This window comes from Labeo rohita, chromosome 8 (genome assembly GCF_022985175.1).
Source record: "Labeo rohita strain BAU-BD-2019 chromosome 8, IGBB_LRoh.1.0, whole genome shotgun sequence".
Taxonomy (NCBI): domain Eukaryota; kingdom Metazoa; phylum Chordata; class Actinopteri; order Cypriniformes; family Cyprinidae; genus Labeo; species Labeo rohita.
The window spans coordinates 1,804,316-1,823,688 of record NC_066876.1 but is presented as its reverse complement, the minus strand read 5'-3'; the positions used below and the strand labels follow the sequence as shown (position 1 = coordinate 1,823,688).

The 19,373-nt window shown below is 37.4% G+C and overlaps 1 protein-coding gene across 1 annotated transcript in view; it reads right to left on the bottom strand.

Annotated features, from left to right (window-relative positions):
• Positions 1-18,617, bottom strand: part of tmcc1a (transmembrane and coiled-coil domain family 1a) — a 32,151-nt gene extending 13,534 nt beyond the window's left edge. The window contains 3 exon segments of the mRNA XM_051117775.1: positions 15,793-15,975; positions 17,463-17,507; positions 18,516-18,617. Of these exon segments, the coding sequence (XP_050973732.1) occupies positions 15,793-15,954 (162 nt within the window). The 5' untranslated portion in view covers positions 15,955-15,975; positions 17,463-17,507; positions 18,516-18,617.
• Positions 18,618-19,373: the final 756 nt, after the last annotated feature.

Below are 19,373 nucleotides of genomic sequence, written 5' to 3'. Positions count from 1 at the left end.
GAGCCACTAACAATGCCTTATTCATCAGCAGTGGACAATTACATAACTGAACATGCTAACCTGAGTTCACACACACACACACACACACACAGAATACATGGACACACACAAGAAACAAGGTCAACACATGCTAAAACTGTATAACTTAACTTTTTTTTAAGACTAAACACATCTGATTGTGCTTCATGCCCTTACTGTAATGTGCACAAGTGTTACCACTGCCAGTACTAATGTTACTGTTGTGAAACTCAACTAATCCCTGGTTATTTTGGGTCAACAACTACAAGAGAGTCTTTCATGAGTAATTATGAAAGTCTCTCATAAGCTCTTGCCCAGATTTACACCAATGCGTCTGATACTCTTCTCAACAAGAAATGTCATCATTTACTCACTGGTATGTCATTTTAGGGAAATGTAAGTTGCATTACTATATTTTTATTATTATTTTCTTTTTTTAAATCTGAGAACATGAATGCGATTTATGAGTAACACATGAAACCTTGGTCTGTTATTTTGTTGTTGTTGTTTTGTTTAACAGAGATATCAAATCAGAAGACAGTCACACAGATGTCTTTTTTTATCATCTATGGATCTTGACACGCTCAGTCCCCATCACTTTCAAGAAAAGAGCAGCTTAAACACGATAAACCTCAGTCCACAGAAGAAAGCCAGTCATACAGGTTTAAGGCGGCACTGCAAAATCCTGACTTTTTGAGTAAAAACAAGGCAACATGAAAAAACATGAAATTGCAAATTTGCTGTTTACTTATAGTACGTACATACCAAAAAGTCCATAAGAGTACTGATGCACATTTCAAGTGTAGTACTGTAATTCTGCAAAATGTCGGAGCTTTCTGAAAACACACACACAGACACACACACTGGACTCACGGTGCTGGTTGGGGACGTGGATGGCGAGGAGTCTGGCGTTATCAGGTTGAGAATGATGTCCATTGGTGAAATCATTGAGCCAGCAGACGTTCATTCACTCGGGTGTGTTGAGTTTTGATTCGAGCGTCAAGAGTGTCCGTGCTCTTCCATTACAACATGATGAACAACAGAGAAAATAAAGTGTCCATGTTTTTAAAATGAAGACAACGACGGAGTAATTCGGCCCGCGTGAGCCTGGGCTCTTACGCCGCTCTAAAAAAGCTGCAGTGGAAACATCAGATTTGAGAAAGCAAGTGTTCAGAGTTCACGCAGGGAATGAAAGACCCAAAAGCTCAGCGTGAACGTTTAGTGTGTGTGAGAAAGAGGCAGAGAGAGCCAGAGCCCATGAGAAGGGTTTTGTGTCGGCGGGACTCTTTTGGCCAACAAAACAGTGTTGGACAACTAATGAGGAAATTCATTCACGGGTTTAAAGGGATTCAAGAGCTTAGCCAATGAGTTATGGTGACCCACCAACCTCGGCCAATCACAGACAAAGACCCTCAAACCAATCATTACCATCCACTGAGTCCAGACTAATGACTGGCTTTGCCTTCAGTTGCAAAAGCAGTACATACAGACATCATGAACATGAGCACATCCACACAACTACTGCGTGACTCCCCGAGCCATTGAGCCATAGCACTGCCACTGAGTGCGTGTGTGTGAGTGAAATGGGGTGCGTAAAAGGGGTAGACGAGAAACTGCCAAAACTCTTCTCAATGAAAGAGAGAAGAGGGAGAGTAATGAAGCTGTGCTTTAGGTGAGAGCTGGCTTATATAACAGCAGGCCTCATTCAGTCAGTGTGGACGGGACAGAAAGAGGCTGTTTTCAAAGAATGAAGCACAGTACATGCTTCAGACTAGATTTTTACATTTTTCTAAACCTCCATGTTTGGGTTCCTTATTTTGTGATTTTTAGCAATAAGTCAGACGCCTTAGGAAAGCACAACTCTTTTCGTCAAGTTGAATGATTTAATGGATTGTTGATTTCTGTAATATGTATTCATTTTAACATGTACAGTTCAAGGTTAGTTCCTGATTGCTAAGCTTAAGTAAGAGCAGTACCATCTATAAAAATGCTTATTCACAGCTACAGCTGACTGACAGCAAGTATGCACGTGCGCACGCACACAAACCACATTCCTCACATAACAAAGACGTGCATTATTCAGGTAAGCGGTGATGTCACCCAGCGGCTGGGATTTACCTGGAGTTCCTTTTTTCTTGCAGGGCCAGTTTATTTTGAATGACACACACACAGAGCGGAGCTGGACGATTGTCCCAAGCTGCCAGGCAGACTGAAGACAGGCCAGAAAGATCCAGAATGTGTCAGTTCTCTCTGGTGTGTGTCTGTGTACAGCAGGCTATCAGAGTGCATTCTTACATAACACCACTCTTTGTTAGTGTCTTCATCCTAAATTGTACCAATTAACGACTCAAATATGCACAACACAAACAAACAAGATTTAAACTTTAGTCAATTTCACTGCCACAACTCCAGCTCGTATGTGGTACAGAGTCAGTACTACTTCATTTCCTTAGTGCAACATATGATTTCAGTTTTTTGTTTTGTTTTTGGACATGCTCTAGTGAGATCTGCCCTACTGTTATCTTAATCTAGAAAGCACAAAACAGCACATTCCCTAATCATTAAACCAAAACAATGTCTCATGTGCTTCTGGATCCAGAGTTTGTTATGAAATGTTCTGCTTTCTCATCTCAGAGATTTGAGTATTTTAAGCATAAACACGTAATGTTCTCAGCAGAACACAGAACATCCTGAACTAAAATTAACCTGCGGTCATGCAAAGATCAGTAAAAACAGGCAAACTGGTTTGAGTAGTTAAAAGCATAACTGATAGGAACAGCACTGCATCTGCACTGCAAGTAAATTTATTCAACACGTCTTCTGATGAAACAATTTCTTTAATGAAATGCGATGGTTGCTACGATTTACACACTTAAAAGTCATGCTCAAAAACATCTGAATGTCATTGCATTGCATAGAGAAACATCAAAATGTCATGCAAACACAAGCTTTTCTCAGAATTTACTTCACTTTTCTGATGCATTCAGATGTTTGAGTTCACATAGGTTTCTAAAACAAGTTAAAATGCCATTAAAGCAGCTTATTTTAGTTTGACATGGATAAAAGACAAAGGGTGGAAGAGTAAAAAATGACACAATTTGATCTAAAATATACAGTAGTCAACATTTGAAGCGGATCAAAACCTTTCATCAAAGTTGTCCTAAAACCAAAACAATACCTCTTCTCGTCTTAGGACAACTTTGATTAATTTTTTTGATCCACTTCAAATGTTGGCTACTGTATACAATGCACAGCATAAATGAGTACACCCTCTCTGAATAAATATAAAAGATGTATTTTCTTAATGATTACTAATACAATTTGTGGAAAGTTGGCAAAATTGAAATGTATTAAACATATACTTAATAAAAACAACAAAATATATGCCAATATTTTCTGTAAAATAAGTAAATTAGCCAATTTTGTTTAAATGAAGGATTGCAGAAATGAGTACACCCTTTAATTCAGCAAATGTACAATATCCTAGTACTTAATATGTCCTCAGAACTTTAAATATACTGCTCTGACCCTTCTTGGCCCTTAGTGTAAAAGTTCATGACAAATTTTCACATCTGTCCTGTTTAACTCCTGGAGGACGACCTCCTTAAATGCCCTGGTCTTTAATGGGGAGTTTTGCTCAGCTCGTCTCTACAGAATCCTACACAGCTGCTCAAGAGTGTTAAGACTGAGTGAAATGCATGTCCACTGAAGGATTTTCACTTTGGGAGAATGAATATCTTCATTGTCATGCTGAAAAATGCCCAATAATGCAGGGAATGAGGGGAGGGTAGCATCTTCTGTTTCAGGTTTTTGTATTACACCACACAGTGGTGTGTGAATTGATGACAGCATTAATAAAACACAACTCCCTCACACCTTCAGCACTCATACATCCCTATAGAAGAGCTTTACTACCACTGAACGTCACTGTGGGAACCAGACGCTTCTCACTGTACTCCTCCTCCAGCAACACAAGAACATTTTGGATCCGAAATGATTGACTTGGTCTCTTGAGATCAGAGTATGGATTCCCAGAAGTCTATGTTTTGTAAATATGGGCCTTGGAAGAGGTTAAATGAGTTTATTGTGCTTTGGCTACAGTAGGTAATTATAGTGGTGACAACAAGCATGCATGTCACTTCTGCAGGCTGTGTCGGACTCTGTGAGATAAAGTGTCACCCTTTTCATAGCTTTTGCCGGCTTTGAGACTCTTGCATGGTATTTCTCCTGCACTTTTTCTAGCCAAAATTCACTAAAATCACTAAATGAAAACTTAAAGTGAAGACCTGATTATTTCAGGAGCCTTGCCACAAGTCCATTGTTTTTGAATGTTGGTGCTACTTCTACTTTATTTTTACACCTAAAACAATAATTTGGTATTCCTCTTGTACCACTGTCCTCTTTTATGCTAGGAAATAAGTCACCTGGCAGTTTTCTCCCAAGTAGTTTCTTTTGCTGCCAGCATTAAGTCTGTGTATGATTCAGTAGGCTATAAAACGCCTTTAACTGTCAGGAAATTACTTGTCTTTAAAAGTTTTGGTTCAATTTACTGACCTGTTGATCAAAAATATCCTTAAACCTACACTTTTTTTTCAGAAGGGCTGTACTCATTTTTGCAACACAACATTTGATCACTTTGATAAGAAAATCTTATTTTCCTAAATAATTTTGACATTCTTCTTCAGTAATTGATCAAGCAGGCTTGTTGGAACATTAAAGAACACTAACCTGTCTTCTAAGTAAAGAGTAATTGCTGAATTTGTGAAGTTTTATAGGGGGTGCACGCATTTATGGTGTGCACTGTGTATATATGAACTAGTAAATCAGTCATACAAATCCCTCTCTGACCCATTAATGCACACAATATATCTGAATATATACAAACGTCAGGTAGGCTACCATTCATAAACACTTCAGTCAACCCGTCCTGTTTTCGAGTGAATGGCACAGATATTACATGAAGATACAAACCTAAACCAATACTATGGAACGACCAGTAAGCTGGACATATGGACGCAGCAGGAATATAATGCACTCAATACTGTCACTGGATCCTGAAACATGCTTTCACATCCTCATGGAGAGATTAAAAATAACACTCTATCATTCACGGACATCTTTAGCCAGACACTCGCACAATCTGAACTATGAACAACCTGGCATGAAACAGCCACTGGAGGGAGATGAGAGTCCTCACAACAACAATCAGGCCTGACTACAGACCATAGCTGACATGTGACAAAATCAGTCTCTGAGGGGACATTTATACATGTTCTTGTTTTGAAACACATTTCTTACAAATACTGTTCAAATGGTCTCTCCTCAAAGTAGTCCACACTATTTGAACAGCTCATAAAAATCTGTATATTTTATGATGTATGTATGTGCTGATACACAGTTTATGAGTTTGCACTTCCTGCGTCCTCATAAAGCAATTGGCTCATAAACCTACCATAAAATAATTAACAAATGCCTGTAGTTTTGTGTGAGGGGTAGGTTTACGTGTAGGGTTAGGGTAAGATGATATAAAATACAGTTTGTACAGTAGAAAAACCATTACGCCTATGAAATGAACCCATAAAACATGGAAACATAATGTATGTCTGTGTGTGTGCGACAAGTGTGCATAGATGAGTCTGACAAACTTATGTTTCCTGTTTTCACTCCTCTTATTCTCTCAGGATTTACTTATTTTGGGATGTGAGGATGTTTTTACACACACACACACAGACATTTTGGTTTTGTTATATACTCATAAATCCAGTGGTTTTATGAAGAGATGCTAAACTAAAGTTTAAACTGGTATTATACATGTTTATCATACCGTATTTTCCTGAAAGTGTTTCACTTTCCATATTTCATGTGTATTTAAAGTTTACCGTCCCACATTTTGGTAACACGCTTGCAAAAGTTGCAATGCTCATGTCAGTGAAATCAGCACCTGTATTTAATCTGATGATCAATATTGCCTCGGTGTTAAACAGCTCCTATCAGTTTGCTAAAATAAATGTTGACCCAAAAGAACAACTTTCTTTCATCTACTTTTGGCTTCTTTCTTTTGTTTCGAGCTCTATGTTGTGGAAAGTGCCACAAAACGACCCTTTTTTGATGCCCTCAAAGCAAAGCAAGAACGCAGAGTACAATCGCTCTGTGATTTTGGGTCAAATATACAGAGATGATCTGAGCTCTGCCTGACCTGGATAAGAGGGATGGCCCACATAAATAATCAGTTGTGAATATTCATTAAAAAGTGCAGATGAAACAGAGTGATGACATCAAAGAACACACATGTGCACCAGCTCATGCATACAGCAAAACTGATGATGTTACTGGCTCATCATGAGAATCTAAAATCACAGATGAGAGCAGCTGTTCGTGGCATCTCAAACAGGAAACAGGAAACGGTGGTTTTGTAACTGACTTTTTCTCACGCCTTCAGTGAACGATGTTTCATTTTGTGAAACTGTGAAAACAACATGCAGGGCACATTCGGCTCCACCTTTAGGACCTTTCTTTTGCAAAGTAAAGTCGATACGAGCAGTACCGCGGTGCAGCCTCTGAAGACGACAAACACTGTGCACGTTGTTGACTCGTTCACACTCGGACACCTGTGTCCATTTACACTGTCCTCTGATTACACAGCACTCAGTTTCCACAGAGACCAGCATCAGACAGAGAACAGAACAAATAAAAATGAAAATAAAAAAGAGAACACACAGAAGAAAGAAAGAGTTAAAGGAACACTCCACTTTTTTTAATAGGCTCATTTTACAACAAACAGTTTAGTTTTATCGTTTTCGAATCCATTCAGCCGATCTCCGGGTCTGGCGGTAGCACTTTTAGCATAGCTTAGCACAGATCATTGAATCTGATTAGACCGTTAGCATCTCACTCAAAAATGACCAAAGAGTTTCGATATTTTTCCTATTTAAAACTTGACTCATCGTGTACAAAGACGGACGAAAAATGAAAAGTTGCGATTTTCTAGGTCGATATGGCTAGGAACTATACTCTCATTTCGGCGTAATAATCAAGGAACTTTGCTGCCGTACCATTGATGCAGCAGGCGCAATGATATTTCGCAACCGTCAACTCTGCATCTACACAAACTTAGTGCGGGTCACTTTCAGGCGCTGCGTAAAATCATTGCGCCTGCTGCACCCATTTGGTCAGCGAGATGCTAACGGTCTAATCAGATTCAATGATCTATGCTAAGCTATGCTAAAAGTGCTACCACCAGACCCGGACATCGGCTGAATGGATGCGAAAACGGTAAAACTCAACTGTTAACTCTAGGGAAGTTGGAAAATGAGTAGGGATGGGCGATACCTCGTATTTTATTTTCGATCCAATACCAATATTTTCAGGCCAAGTATCGTAGATATCAATACCGATACCTCTAAACTAAACTGATCTTTTAATTTATTAAAAGAATAAAATCAATTATACTTACTTAACATTATGTTTGAAAGTCATGTTTTAAACATTTCATAAGCGTTTTTTTTTTTTTTTTTGATAACATTGTCCAGTACACATATTAAGGGTAGATAAGGTACAAAAGTGTACCTTGGAGGGTATCTGATGAAAAACAACCATTTGCTACAAATATTATGGTTGAAATAATGTTCCTGTAGTGTTATGGTAAAAGGAAGCAAGTCAAAAGAGAGTGTTAACCATGGTAAATTTGTTGTTACTGCAGTTTTACTGCAAATACTGTGGTTACTGTTGCAAACTGTGTTCTTTTTTTTTTTTTTTTTTTTTTTTGCAGAAAGCTGCCAGGCTGCTGTACCCCTAAAGGCCTAACTTTAGCACAAATTGTTTCTTACAGACAGCAATTACAGGATATAACAACCAATTTGAACTTTTAACCACCATTTTAAATAAATTTACTTACACAAACTAGCCTAATTAAAATAAATATTTCACGTACACTATACGGTTCAAAAGTTTGAGGTCAGTACGACTTTGTAATGTGTCTTTAACCATGCTAACAAATGCTGCACTTATTTGAACAAAAAAACAGTAAAAATAGCAAGATTGGGAAAATGAACAATTAAATTAACTACTTTCTATTGTAATATATTTTGAAAAAGCATCTGTGATCAAAGCTGATTTTTTTAACATCATTACTCCAGTCTTGAGTGTCACATGATCCTTCAGAAATCATTCTAATATATTTTGCTACTCAAGAAACATTTTTAAAAATAATGCTTTATTATTTCAATGCCATGAGAAGAAGAGGAAGAAACATCATTTCTGATTATTATCAATGTTAAATGAAGTGTCAGCAGTGAACACTATCTGTGATCGATTGGTTCTGTCTTACAGCATTTGCGTGTGTTCCGATGAGCAGGAGAAATAGTTTTGTCCTACACAATATTTCGTAAATAGTCTATTGTTCATCTTAGAGGCTTATTTTATGCACCAAACTTCTTGTAAAATAAATAAAATTAATGGTTAAAATGCACGTTAGAATCGATATTTTTATGTGAGGATCGATCCTTTCCATACAACGTCAGTATCGAAAGTATCGATATTTCAGGATCCATTCGCCCATCCCTAACAATGAGCCCATTTTCAAAAAAAGTGGAGTGTTCCTTTAAATGTGCGCTGAAGACTGTGTTATGCTGTGTTTAGTCGCGATGTAATAAAACAAAACGATTTTGACTCACACTAATCAATACACATGCAGATAAAGTACAGAAACACTACACCTGGTCAGGTTAGGAGTTCTGGTCATGGGTGTATGTGAATGTACATGTGTGGGCATAAAACAGATCTGGATTTGTGTGTACTGGGACTCTAAAGGAAGATGAGTTGAAAAATGACAGGAATGACAGAGGAAAAACAAAACAGGAAAGAGCCATGCTGTGTCATGAAGCCCTTCCTTTACAGAGCTCAAAATAACCAGATAGCTCTTCCTACCAGCTGGGGAAATCAACACATATCTGCCCAGCAGTTATTTAATAGGTATGTTTAATTTAACTGATAGGTGAGAAGGTCTGAAACTCTTTTTTTCAAATACTCAGACATTTTCATTTTTAATTGGGTGCAGTATGTACTTCTTAATGCAATTCCTTTATGAGAATTGTACAAGAATAAAGTTTGACATAACTATACCATTCAAATACCAATAAAGTTGAATATTATATATATATATATATATATATATATATATATGCATATGTACATATGCCAAGTTTGTTTACCATTAGCCATCAATACTGACTGGGCAGACGAACTCGTGAAAGAGTGGCACAGCTTACCCCACTCTCCCCAGCCATTAGACATACAAATGTATATATCTTGAACTTGACTGTATGGCTCAAATAAAGCCACCTTTTTCTTTAGTAGTGTTTACACATGACTTGAAACAGTGAACAGCACGGAGAGATGGGGCAGTGAGGGCTAGAACTGCAAACTGCAGCTCCTGTGCTAGGGACTCGACTCACACCAGAGCCGTTTGAAGGCATCACTGTGAGAACATGAGGCAGTCGAACAGGCAGAAGCCAGGTTGAATCATGGAAACCTCAGCTGGTTGTGGGAGTGATCAGTGCACAGGTAGAAGTGGAACGTTGGAGTAGTAAGCAGGGAGCTTGATTGGGACAGTATAGTAGCCAGTGAGATCACTTGGGCAGAGCACTGAAAGCTACAAACAACTAGATGTTCTTGATCCAGTCAGTCTAGAAGTACAGGTGGCAGTAGCTGACACCATCTGCACTGGAATCCAGCAGAGTAAACATCAGCTTCCAACAAGGCACAACATGGCCTTTGTCTGGGAGGGAGAAAGACCTCAGGTGAAGATTAGAGCCTCACCTGGCCTGCTTGACTCAGCACGTGACTGGCAGTGGATTAAGAAGGTGAGCAATGGTGTTGCGTGCCACTTAGATACAAGCTGTGGGTCACCCGAGTGTCTGATGATCCACGACCCGAAACACCCCAGTTGGTATTTCAAGAACAGAGAAATCTCAAGAAATTGAGAGCATGAACAAAGTGATGATATGCAATTTATATGCAATAGAATTTAGAGATCTGACGTTTGAAGAATGACAGAAGAGAAACACAGAAACTGAGCCTGTAGGTGTAAAGGCAAATAACATGGGAGTGTTGACATAGTCAATGAGTTAAAGCAAGTAAATATTTAACTCAGCCTTAACACTTAGTTATCACTTTATCAAGTACTAAAAAAATCTCAAACAGATGTCCACATTTCAAAGCATCATAGCCCATAAAAGAAAAATCTCTTTAATGTGTCGATTGTTTCTCTAGTAATGAGATAAGGTGCAAATGGAGACCTTCCGTCTGCTGCTTTTCTGATGCTCCTCCTGAGAAAAAAAAAGCCTCAGTAATCTCACACACATCTCAAATTGTGCTCAGATGTGCCATAATACCGAAGTTGATGATCAAAAATCATGATCAAAAGCAGAAATGGTATTGTAAATGGTATCAAGTATAGTCTAATGCTGTAAAGGTTTGTGGCTATTTTTTTGAAACAGTATGTTTATTGCCCAGTCCTGTACATTTCTATTTGACCATATTTATTTTTTGCTTTAAAAAACTGTGGTAATTGACTTGCAAGTCTCATTAGCATTAACATTTGAGAAATATAATGTTCCTCCAGTAGATTTACATAGAAAATAGGTTTCAAACATAGTAACACTTATAACACAATATACAAAGTGATATGAAAACACACAACACTACACCTACATACTGCCCTCTCTCTGTCTCAGACTAGATCACTGCACTCCTCAATCAAAGAAAACTTTAAAAGGTTTACTGCTGTTTATGAACACACACACACAGGTGAAAAGTGCAAGTGTTACCTGTGAGTACTGTCTGCGGAGACTGAATCGCTGGACCATCCTGACTGACACGCTCTGAACAACCAACAGCAGAAAACACACTCACCGCCCCATCTCTCTCTCTCTCTCTCTCTCTCTCTCTCTCTCTCTCTCTCTTCCACACACAACTGTTAACCACAAACTTCTATTGTTTTATAGCTACTACAGTCAACCGTTTTTTTAAATTAGTATTTTCTTTGCAGTAGGTGTAAATAGGGTTAGATGCAGATATCATATGCATCTTTTTGTATTGTAGTATATTATAAAACAGTATGCAATAATAATAATAATAATAATAATAATAATAATAGTAAGCATATTCAGTGTATGTCATTAAAATGATTACTTTTCCCATTTCTGAAAGTCCCACTATGCACCTAACCCTAACCATGACCATACTGAACCTGCTGATCTGTAAATAAGTCATTTGAGATACAGGAAGGGAGTCACGGTTTTGACTGTACTAACAGTCACTGTCGATACATCAGCCGGGTTGATCAACGCAAGGACAACACGTCCAGTTTCCATTACTGGCCTATTAAATACATTTTAAACACTTTAATAGTACTATTAAATAACCATTAAGCTCTTTATTCCCACTTTTTTAAAAATTCTTTATTTTTATTTGAACTAAATGTCTGTCTGAGCGGATATAAGATGAGAACAGGGAGAAAATATGAATAGAAAAAGGCAGATTCAAATTCACTTCAGTTGCATTAAAAGATAAGTTCACTCTTCTCATTCTTTACGCCACTCTACTTGGTAGCAGTTTGATTTCATTTGTCATTTTCTCAGGCTGAACCTAATCATCGTGGGCAAAATCAGTGTAACAAAGCCAAAGTATAGCTAAGTACACACTTCCAAATGCAATCTATTCTGCTTCAAAAAAAAAAAACTGTTTTTGTAAAATATGTTTAAAATCACATGCACTAACATGATAAAGATATATCACTAGCCCAGTAAAAGCTGATTTATCTCGGAGCGGGTCACCTCATGGAGGAAGACATACAGTCTGTAGACCAGGGGTGCCCAACCCTGTTCCTGGAGATCTGCCTTCCTGCAGAGTTTAGTTCCAACCTTAATCAAACATACCTGTCTGTAATTATCAAGTGCTCTTTCAGATCCTAATGAGCTGGTTCAGGTGTGTTTGATCAGCGTTGGAGCTGAACTCTGCAGGAAGGTAGATCTCCAGGACCAGGGTTGAGCACCCCTGCTGTAGACAAATCATATAGACAACCTCTGTGCAATGCTACATTTGTGCCTCGAGGTTTCCAAGTTCAACATCATGTATGGGACAGTGCAAACTCAGTAATGGACTGGTGCTCCTCTAAACATGATAGCATATGCTCACAGCACCACACAGGTCATCAAAACCACATACAATCCAAACATAAACAAAAGGCCAAATAAACCCATGCAGTGCTCCTCTGAATCCACAATGTATTTACAGTACGTAACACCACACTGACTGTCGACTAGAGATCTGTTGTGAAGTCCACATCTGAAAATGACAAAACAGGACATCGTACAGCCTCATGCACTTCACCACACACCAAACCACTGCACTGCACAAACTGAAGGGCTCCGTATGAGAAACCTGTGTAGGACTCACACAACCACTAAATTACACAAACACTGTTGTCATATCAGTAAAGTATCTCTTGAACATTCACTCACTTTCAGTTATCAAACCTGAGCTCACAGAAAACCATTGAGTTTGATCATCAAAAAAAAAAAAAAAAAAAAAATGATGCAGCTCATATTAATTAAATATAAGTAAACTGCTAAGAAAATACCTAATTATAACTGATGTCCCAAAGTTATTGGCGTTTTAGCACTCGATTTGGATGTGTGTTGCAGCGCCCTCTTGTGGACATGCACTATCATCGCCTTTTCTCCACAGCAGGGTTCCTGACTTCTTCAGGATTATAAGGTCAGTGTAGTTCTTCACTGGGAATTCAGTTATTAAACAGGATTTTTGGGCTTCACAGAAACAGATATATGGACTTTTCTCCTGTTTTTAAAACAATAGGCTGTGATGCAGAAATAAATCATTCCCCAATCTGTATGAAAATATAAAGAAGACTTAAAGGGGTCATCGAATGCCCATCTTCCACAAGTTGATATGATTCTTGAAAAGTCTATAACATACTTTGGTTAAAATTTCTCAATGGTAGTGTAAATAACACCTTTTTTACCTTGCCAAAATCAGCTCTGCAAAAATCATCCTGTTCTGGTCGAGGTTGCTTTAAATGTTAATGAGCTCTGCTCGCCACGCCCCTCTCTTCTCTCTGTGGAGTGACGAGCCTGTTTACTTTAGCCGCGTTTAGCCGCTAAACTTGGTAACTAGCACGTTATTAGGAAAGGCGATCGCAAAGATTCATTAAAAAAACCCATATACTCACTTCTGCTATAAGTGAAGCTGGATCACAAATGATTTACATGAACATAGACACATTTATGTAGATCGGGAGGTGCATTCCCTTCACAAACAAACGTAATCTACTGCATCTTCAGCGGCTCAGATGTCGGGAGCAAGTGACGACCACTATGTTCATTATTACATCCAGCAACACAACACCTCAATCGGAGATATTCTTGTCTAACTTGCATTCCTGCCTCGGCATCGAAACAATGGAGGTCGGACTGTTACAGCTGATGTAAGACGGGTCTGAGGTAAGACGCTCATGTCAATCAACTATCGTAGGAGCGGCCTGTCATTGTGAGAATGGCTCAATTTAAAACAGAATAATTAAAACCACTGCATGGATTTTTATCATTATAGGGTAGATGCATCCGATGACCCCTTTAAAGCACTTCAGATCAAGTTGAATGAAGAGCTCACAGAAAGTAGCTCTTTTCAAGGCCAGGGGTGCAAAATGAGTCTCCTGAGTCTCCTAACTGGTTTAAGCAGGAGCTGCTCCAATTGGTCAGCTCATCATAGCTGCTGTCTGATTGGCAAAGTAGACAGTGTAGACAGTAGGTGGAGTCGACCTATTTTTTGTGTGCATGTCTTACCATAGACAAGAAATGTTTCGAAATCCACAAATGAGCAAGTGGATCACAAATGAATTGTTTTGTGACACCATAAATATGTTGTGTTGGTGCGAGGACCCTATTGAAATTGCTCAGTTTCTTCTCCTTCAAAGTCTCAGATTTTTGAGGGCCTAAACATGCTCAAAAAGTCATGAAACTTTGAATACGCGCGAAAAGTGAAAATTTACATCTGATATGGGTTTCAGATGTGGGTGTGTCAAAATGGCTTGATAGTGCTACATTTAACATGCATGTTTGAAATTCAGTAGACACATGTAACACACCAATACCTACGAAAAAGTCTCTTTGAGCAAAATCCGAAACCCAACAGGAGGTCTGTTATTTTGAATTTACAGTTTTGTGCCATTTTTTACATTTTCAGGCATTGTATTTATATGAACTCATCCTAGAGATTAAAAGAGATTAACACTAAATTTGATCAGTGTAATCTAAAGCCCTTTGTGACGTTAAATTGTGAAGATCTTGAGTTTTCGTTGAAGGGCATGTCCGTGGTAGCCTGACAAACTTCAAAGTTTCAACATAAAAGTGAAAGTTGTTATATTTCAGGCATACAATGTCCGATCTGCACAAAAATTCACATAATTGATAAGTGTCCTGTCCTGAACACATACTCGTGCCCATATTCAGTTATAGTCATAGCCCCACCTGCTGAGAATAGAAAGTGGCATGTTTTCTGCTCTAACAAACTCCTAGAGATTTAATGACATCAACATTATATTTGGTCAGTCCAATCTAAAGGCCTTTGCAATGTTAAATTGTGAAGATCTTGAGTTTTCTGGATTGAATATGATCATCTGTTGTTGTTTTCTATAAAATCATTGAGAATGAAGAATTGTTACACTGACGAAGGCAGATAACCAAATGGTCTGTTGATTTTTTTTTCTCCTGCTTTAATGTAATTTTTATTTTTATTTTATTTATTTTTTTATTTTTTGTGCAGACCAATCTTTGTAATTTGTGAAAATATACAGCTCTTGGCATCTAACTATAGCTGGGAGAGGACAATGAATGTTTTGACTGGCTCATTAACCATTTATTTGGAAATAACAGACAGTAAAAACCAAAACTAAAATGAAAAAATAAAACTAATGAATTCTTATATGTAATTTAAGATTACTGTATATCAACCAAATATTTTTATGATAATATTTTCACAATCAATTCAAGATTTTTTTTTTCTCTTGCTGTTTCAGAGCTAGCAACATCAGATTTGATCTAACAGGTAAAATGGGTTTTGAAAAAGCTCTGAAATTATTCATTTAAACAGTTCACTCATGCACCAGATAAATAGTAAATAGTAACAGGATGTTTCATAAGACAGAAAACAAAATCATTGTATCTTAATCATTTTAAGCACACTGCAGGTCGATTTATTGTTAAAAAATCTCTTTTGAGAACATGAAAGGGATCTTCCACATTCCTGCTGTTGCTGTCTATGGTGCAAGAAGAAAATAGCTGCTTGGAGTGTTGCCAAGATTTAACATGTTTAAATAAATAAATGTGTTGCCAAGATGGCTGTCAGGTGAGCTGACCTGACTTAAAGGACTTTGATAAACGCCTAATCAATATTCAGCGTGGCCTTTTCTGATGACAACATGAACTATACGAATATGCAGATATGTCAACGCAAACCATAGAAAATGCCACATCAGAACAGAGGTCCTTTAGGTATAGTTCAAGCGTCCGGTTTATTCATAGGGTCAGACAGAGGATGGGAAATAGTCTTGAAACACTAAATGAGAGCTTTTTTAGTGGAAAGTAGTTAGTAATGTTACCTTTTTTAAAACTATATGGATTACATTTTGGTTAAATTTCTAACAGCACACACACACTCACACACACACACGGAGAGAGAGAGGGGTAGGTTACTCACGGGTTGTGTGTGGTCGGTGGACTGCAGGAATGATGAGATGATGAGAAGCGTCTCAGCCGCCACAGGCGTGTCAGTGTAGATGCTGTGTGTCTTTCCTTTAGGAAGCGCTTCTGGCTCTTCTGCTTTCAGCTGGCGATCCTGCAGGCCTCCTCCTCTCCTCATGATAGTGGTCAGCGCCTATAGCTGTAGAGTTCACCCACACATTCATGCCTGCTACTGCATGCTGGGTCATTTCTTAATGCAGTGTAACCGCTGTGATGCACTGCTCTTGTTAGGAGTTACAGAAGAGTTTAAAGCACTAAGACTAAACCACATACATTACTAGATATCTGGCATTCAGTTTGTCTGTCTGAGTGGGTCAAATAAAGTCTCTGAAGTTGGAAATTAGTGTGGACAAGTAAAAGAGAACTGGTCATGGCAATATGTTACACAAAGGTGTTTTTTTTTTAGAGATTTTTTTTGACGTTATTTCCGTTTTCAAAAAGTGTGGCACATTACTTTCTGGTGGTGTATGTTTTCAGTTTGGTCTAGTTACCTAAATGGTTCTCCAAACACCACATGAAAACTGAACAGTGATCAATAGAGCATAATAGAAATCAATAAATCAATAGTAATGTCACTTAATGAATGTTACAAAGTAATGTCATTCCAGCATTAACATCATATTAAAATAACATTAGTGTAATGCACAGCATGTCCTGTTGAATCAACAGCACTACCAGTAATTTCAATGCTGATTCAACTACAGAATCAACATCTCAGTGTAACTCTGATTCAATGAGATCCACACCGATTTAACATAGTTTCAACATATGGATACAGAAGTGATGTTGAACCAATATGCCATTAGTACTGACACATCAGCATTGACTTGACTGTATTAATCTGCTTGCTTATGATCAGTAAACAAAAAACACTGAACAATCCTCTTTCATTTACTAGTCAAGATTCACATTTGGAAAGGAAAATATATATTATGGGAATTTTTCAGTAAATTCAGTTGTTGAGATGATTCATGTTAATATTGAAAATATGGTGCCTTGTTTGAATCAGGTGATGCCCTAAAAAGTAGTAATAATCTGCATTTTCAGTAGGTCTGCAGATCTGTCACGCTGTTACCGGAAACATCAGAGCAGTAATAAGTCAAACGCAAAAAAGATCAAACTGACATGCTATTATATGTTCTGCTGCTCTGATAGACCAACATCTATCCAGCTGATTGTTTTTCTTTTCTTTCTTTCTTTTTTTTTTTTTTATAGTACAAATATTAAGAAGAGTGAACAATTCCAACCAGTAAATATGACTGACTGTGATGAACTATCTTCTTTGGTCTTCATGTGAAGGTCACATGTCAGTTTCACATGTTACTGTATGAGTTTTAAGAAAGTTGCTGAGTCAGCATTGAGCCAAACTATTCTTAGTATTGTTTTTATCATGTAAGGACATCTGTAAGGCATGGCTTATAATGAATATTAAAATCCAAATGTCCACAAATGTTAAGAATTAGTGAGGGATCTCTTGTCTTATATATGTGTCTTACAAAAACCTCCTCAAAATATGCTTTTTAACTGATGAGGTGCAATGCAACATAATATATTGTCGAAAATGTCACTATATTGGGTTTATATTTCACACACAGCAAACAGAGCAGGAGAGAAAATTGAACTTACCATCAGTCTGACATAGAAGAGGTCATTTTAAGGTGCTGGCACATCCTGAGAAAGAGACAGAAATAAAGCAGAAAACAGTTCACTAATGTGTCCAGAACACACAGTAGATCTTAAGAACAATGCACATTTTCTTTCTTTCTTTTTTATAGTACTTTTTTTTAGTAAGCTAATGATATTTTCTATCTCCTGAAACCCTCGGTCCCGTCAGCGTAGGCCAAAGCTAACCCACACACAGAGCATTGCATCAGCCATTCATGGCTGTGTGAAAGTGGCATTGTGTGGAGCTGAATCACATCAATGGGCGCAGTGTGACAGCACCTCTGTGGGCAGAGATCCAGTGCATTCTGGAGAGGAGAGGAGGGTGGTACTGCACTTATGGATTGTCCTACACGTGTGTTCTTCTGCTGTAAGATTGTCTTTCCATGTGGCTGTGCATCTGCACACTGAGTGACCTGTATAGAGCTTGAAATTAATTTAGTAAACTACTATCAGTTGCATCTTTTTATTTAAGATTTTTATTATGTTTTTATTTTTTTATTATTATTATTTTTTTAATTTGTTCGATTTTTGGTTTCTATATAATTTCGATACTTCTTTTTGTGCTATTCAAAAGGTCATAAAAATACTAATATAGAATGAGCAGGTGTGACCACAATCAAGCAATCTATCTATCTATTTATATATACACACACTCTCTACAAATGTACGAATAGCCTATCTATAGATAATAAAGATTTGATGATAACATTGCACTTCCATTTCTGCACTGAAAAATTATTAACTAACTGATGAAAAGTATACAAAAGAAAAATTAAATTCACATGATAAAAAAAATTCAATTGAATTGTGTAGAGATTACTCCAGTGTTACTAAATATTATTTGCAACTATAGTATGTATGATACCTGAAAAGTATGACACTTTTTTTACACTTAAATTGTGATACTTGTAATGTAGTTCCCAAAATAAAATCAAATAAATAATAATAATTATTCATTGTTAATTTTCCAAAAAGATAATTGCATTGAATAAGAAAACACAAGAAGTTACTCACATAAGTCATGTAATTCTCTCTGTCTTGTGCAGTGACGGGCTGCGTGAACATTTGGAGTAAACTGAGGGAGGAGACGCGTCATACTGGTGATCTGACCAACACTGACCATCAGTCAACCCACTGAGACTGTGGACCACTGACAATAATACATTTGTGTGAGTGTGAGAGAGTGAGTGAGTGAGTGAGAGAGAAAGAGAGAGCAATACTACAAAAGTATAATCTATATGAATATGCTTACTTTCAGTTCAGTCATTGTTATTTCTTTTTAGGATTATAGTTTGACTATGTGAAGAGCAAAATCCCTAAACTGTGTAAATTAGTGTCAAGTACAAAGAGTGCTGTTATTGCAACCTACCTGTAATAACACTCCAGCCTGAACAGATGCTTCTAAACACTAGATGGCACTATGTGCACAAGACTTTAGTTTTTAGTTTAGTTTAGTTTTTAGCAGTTCAGTTGCCAGTATGTGTTTCACCTTATAAGTTTGGACTGTGTTATAGTCTATCCATTTTTCCTGATCTTTCCATCTTTTGAACTCAGGACACCCAAAGGTCCAAAGACTAAAACACTCTTCTTGGTTTAATGCCTGTTAATTATAGAGTGTTGTTTTTCTGTTAAAATGGTTAGAAAAGGGTGTTCCACAAGGTTCTACCCTGGATCCTTGACTTTTTCTATTTTTATTAATAATTTAGCAACTAACATGTTCAAATTGTTCTGTACATTTGTATGTTGATGATACTGTTACACTACTAACTTTTATATGTTACAAATCCAGAATTACAATATTTACAATATTTATTTAAAATTTACAATCTCACTTTAACCTAGTTCAGAATTGGTTTCATACTAATAAGCTCA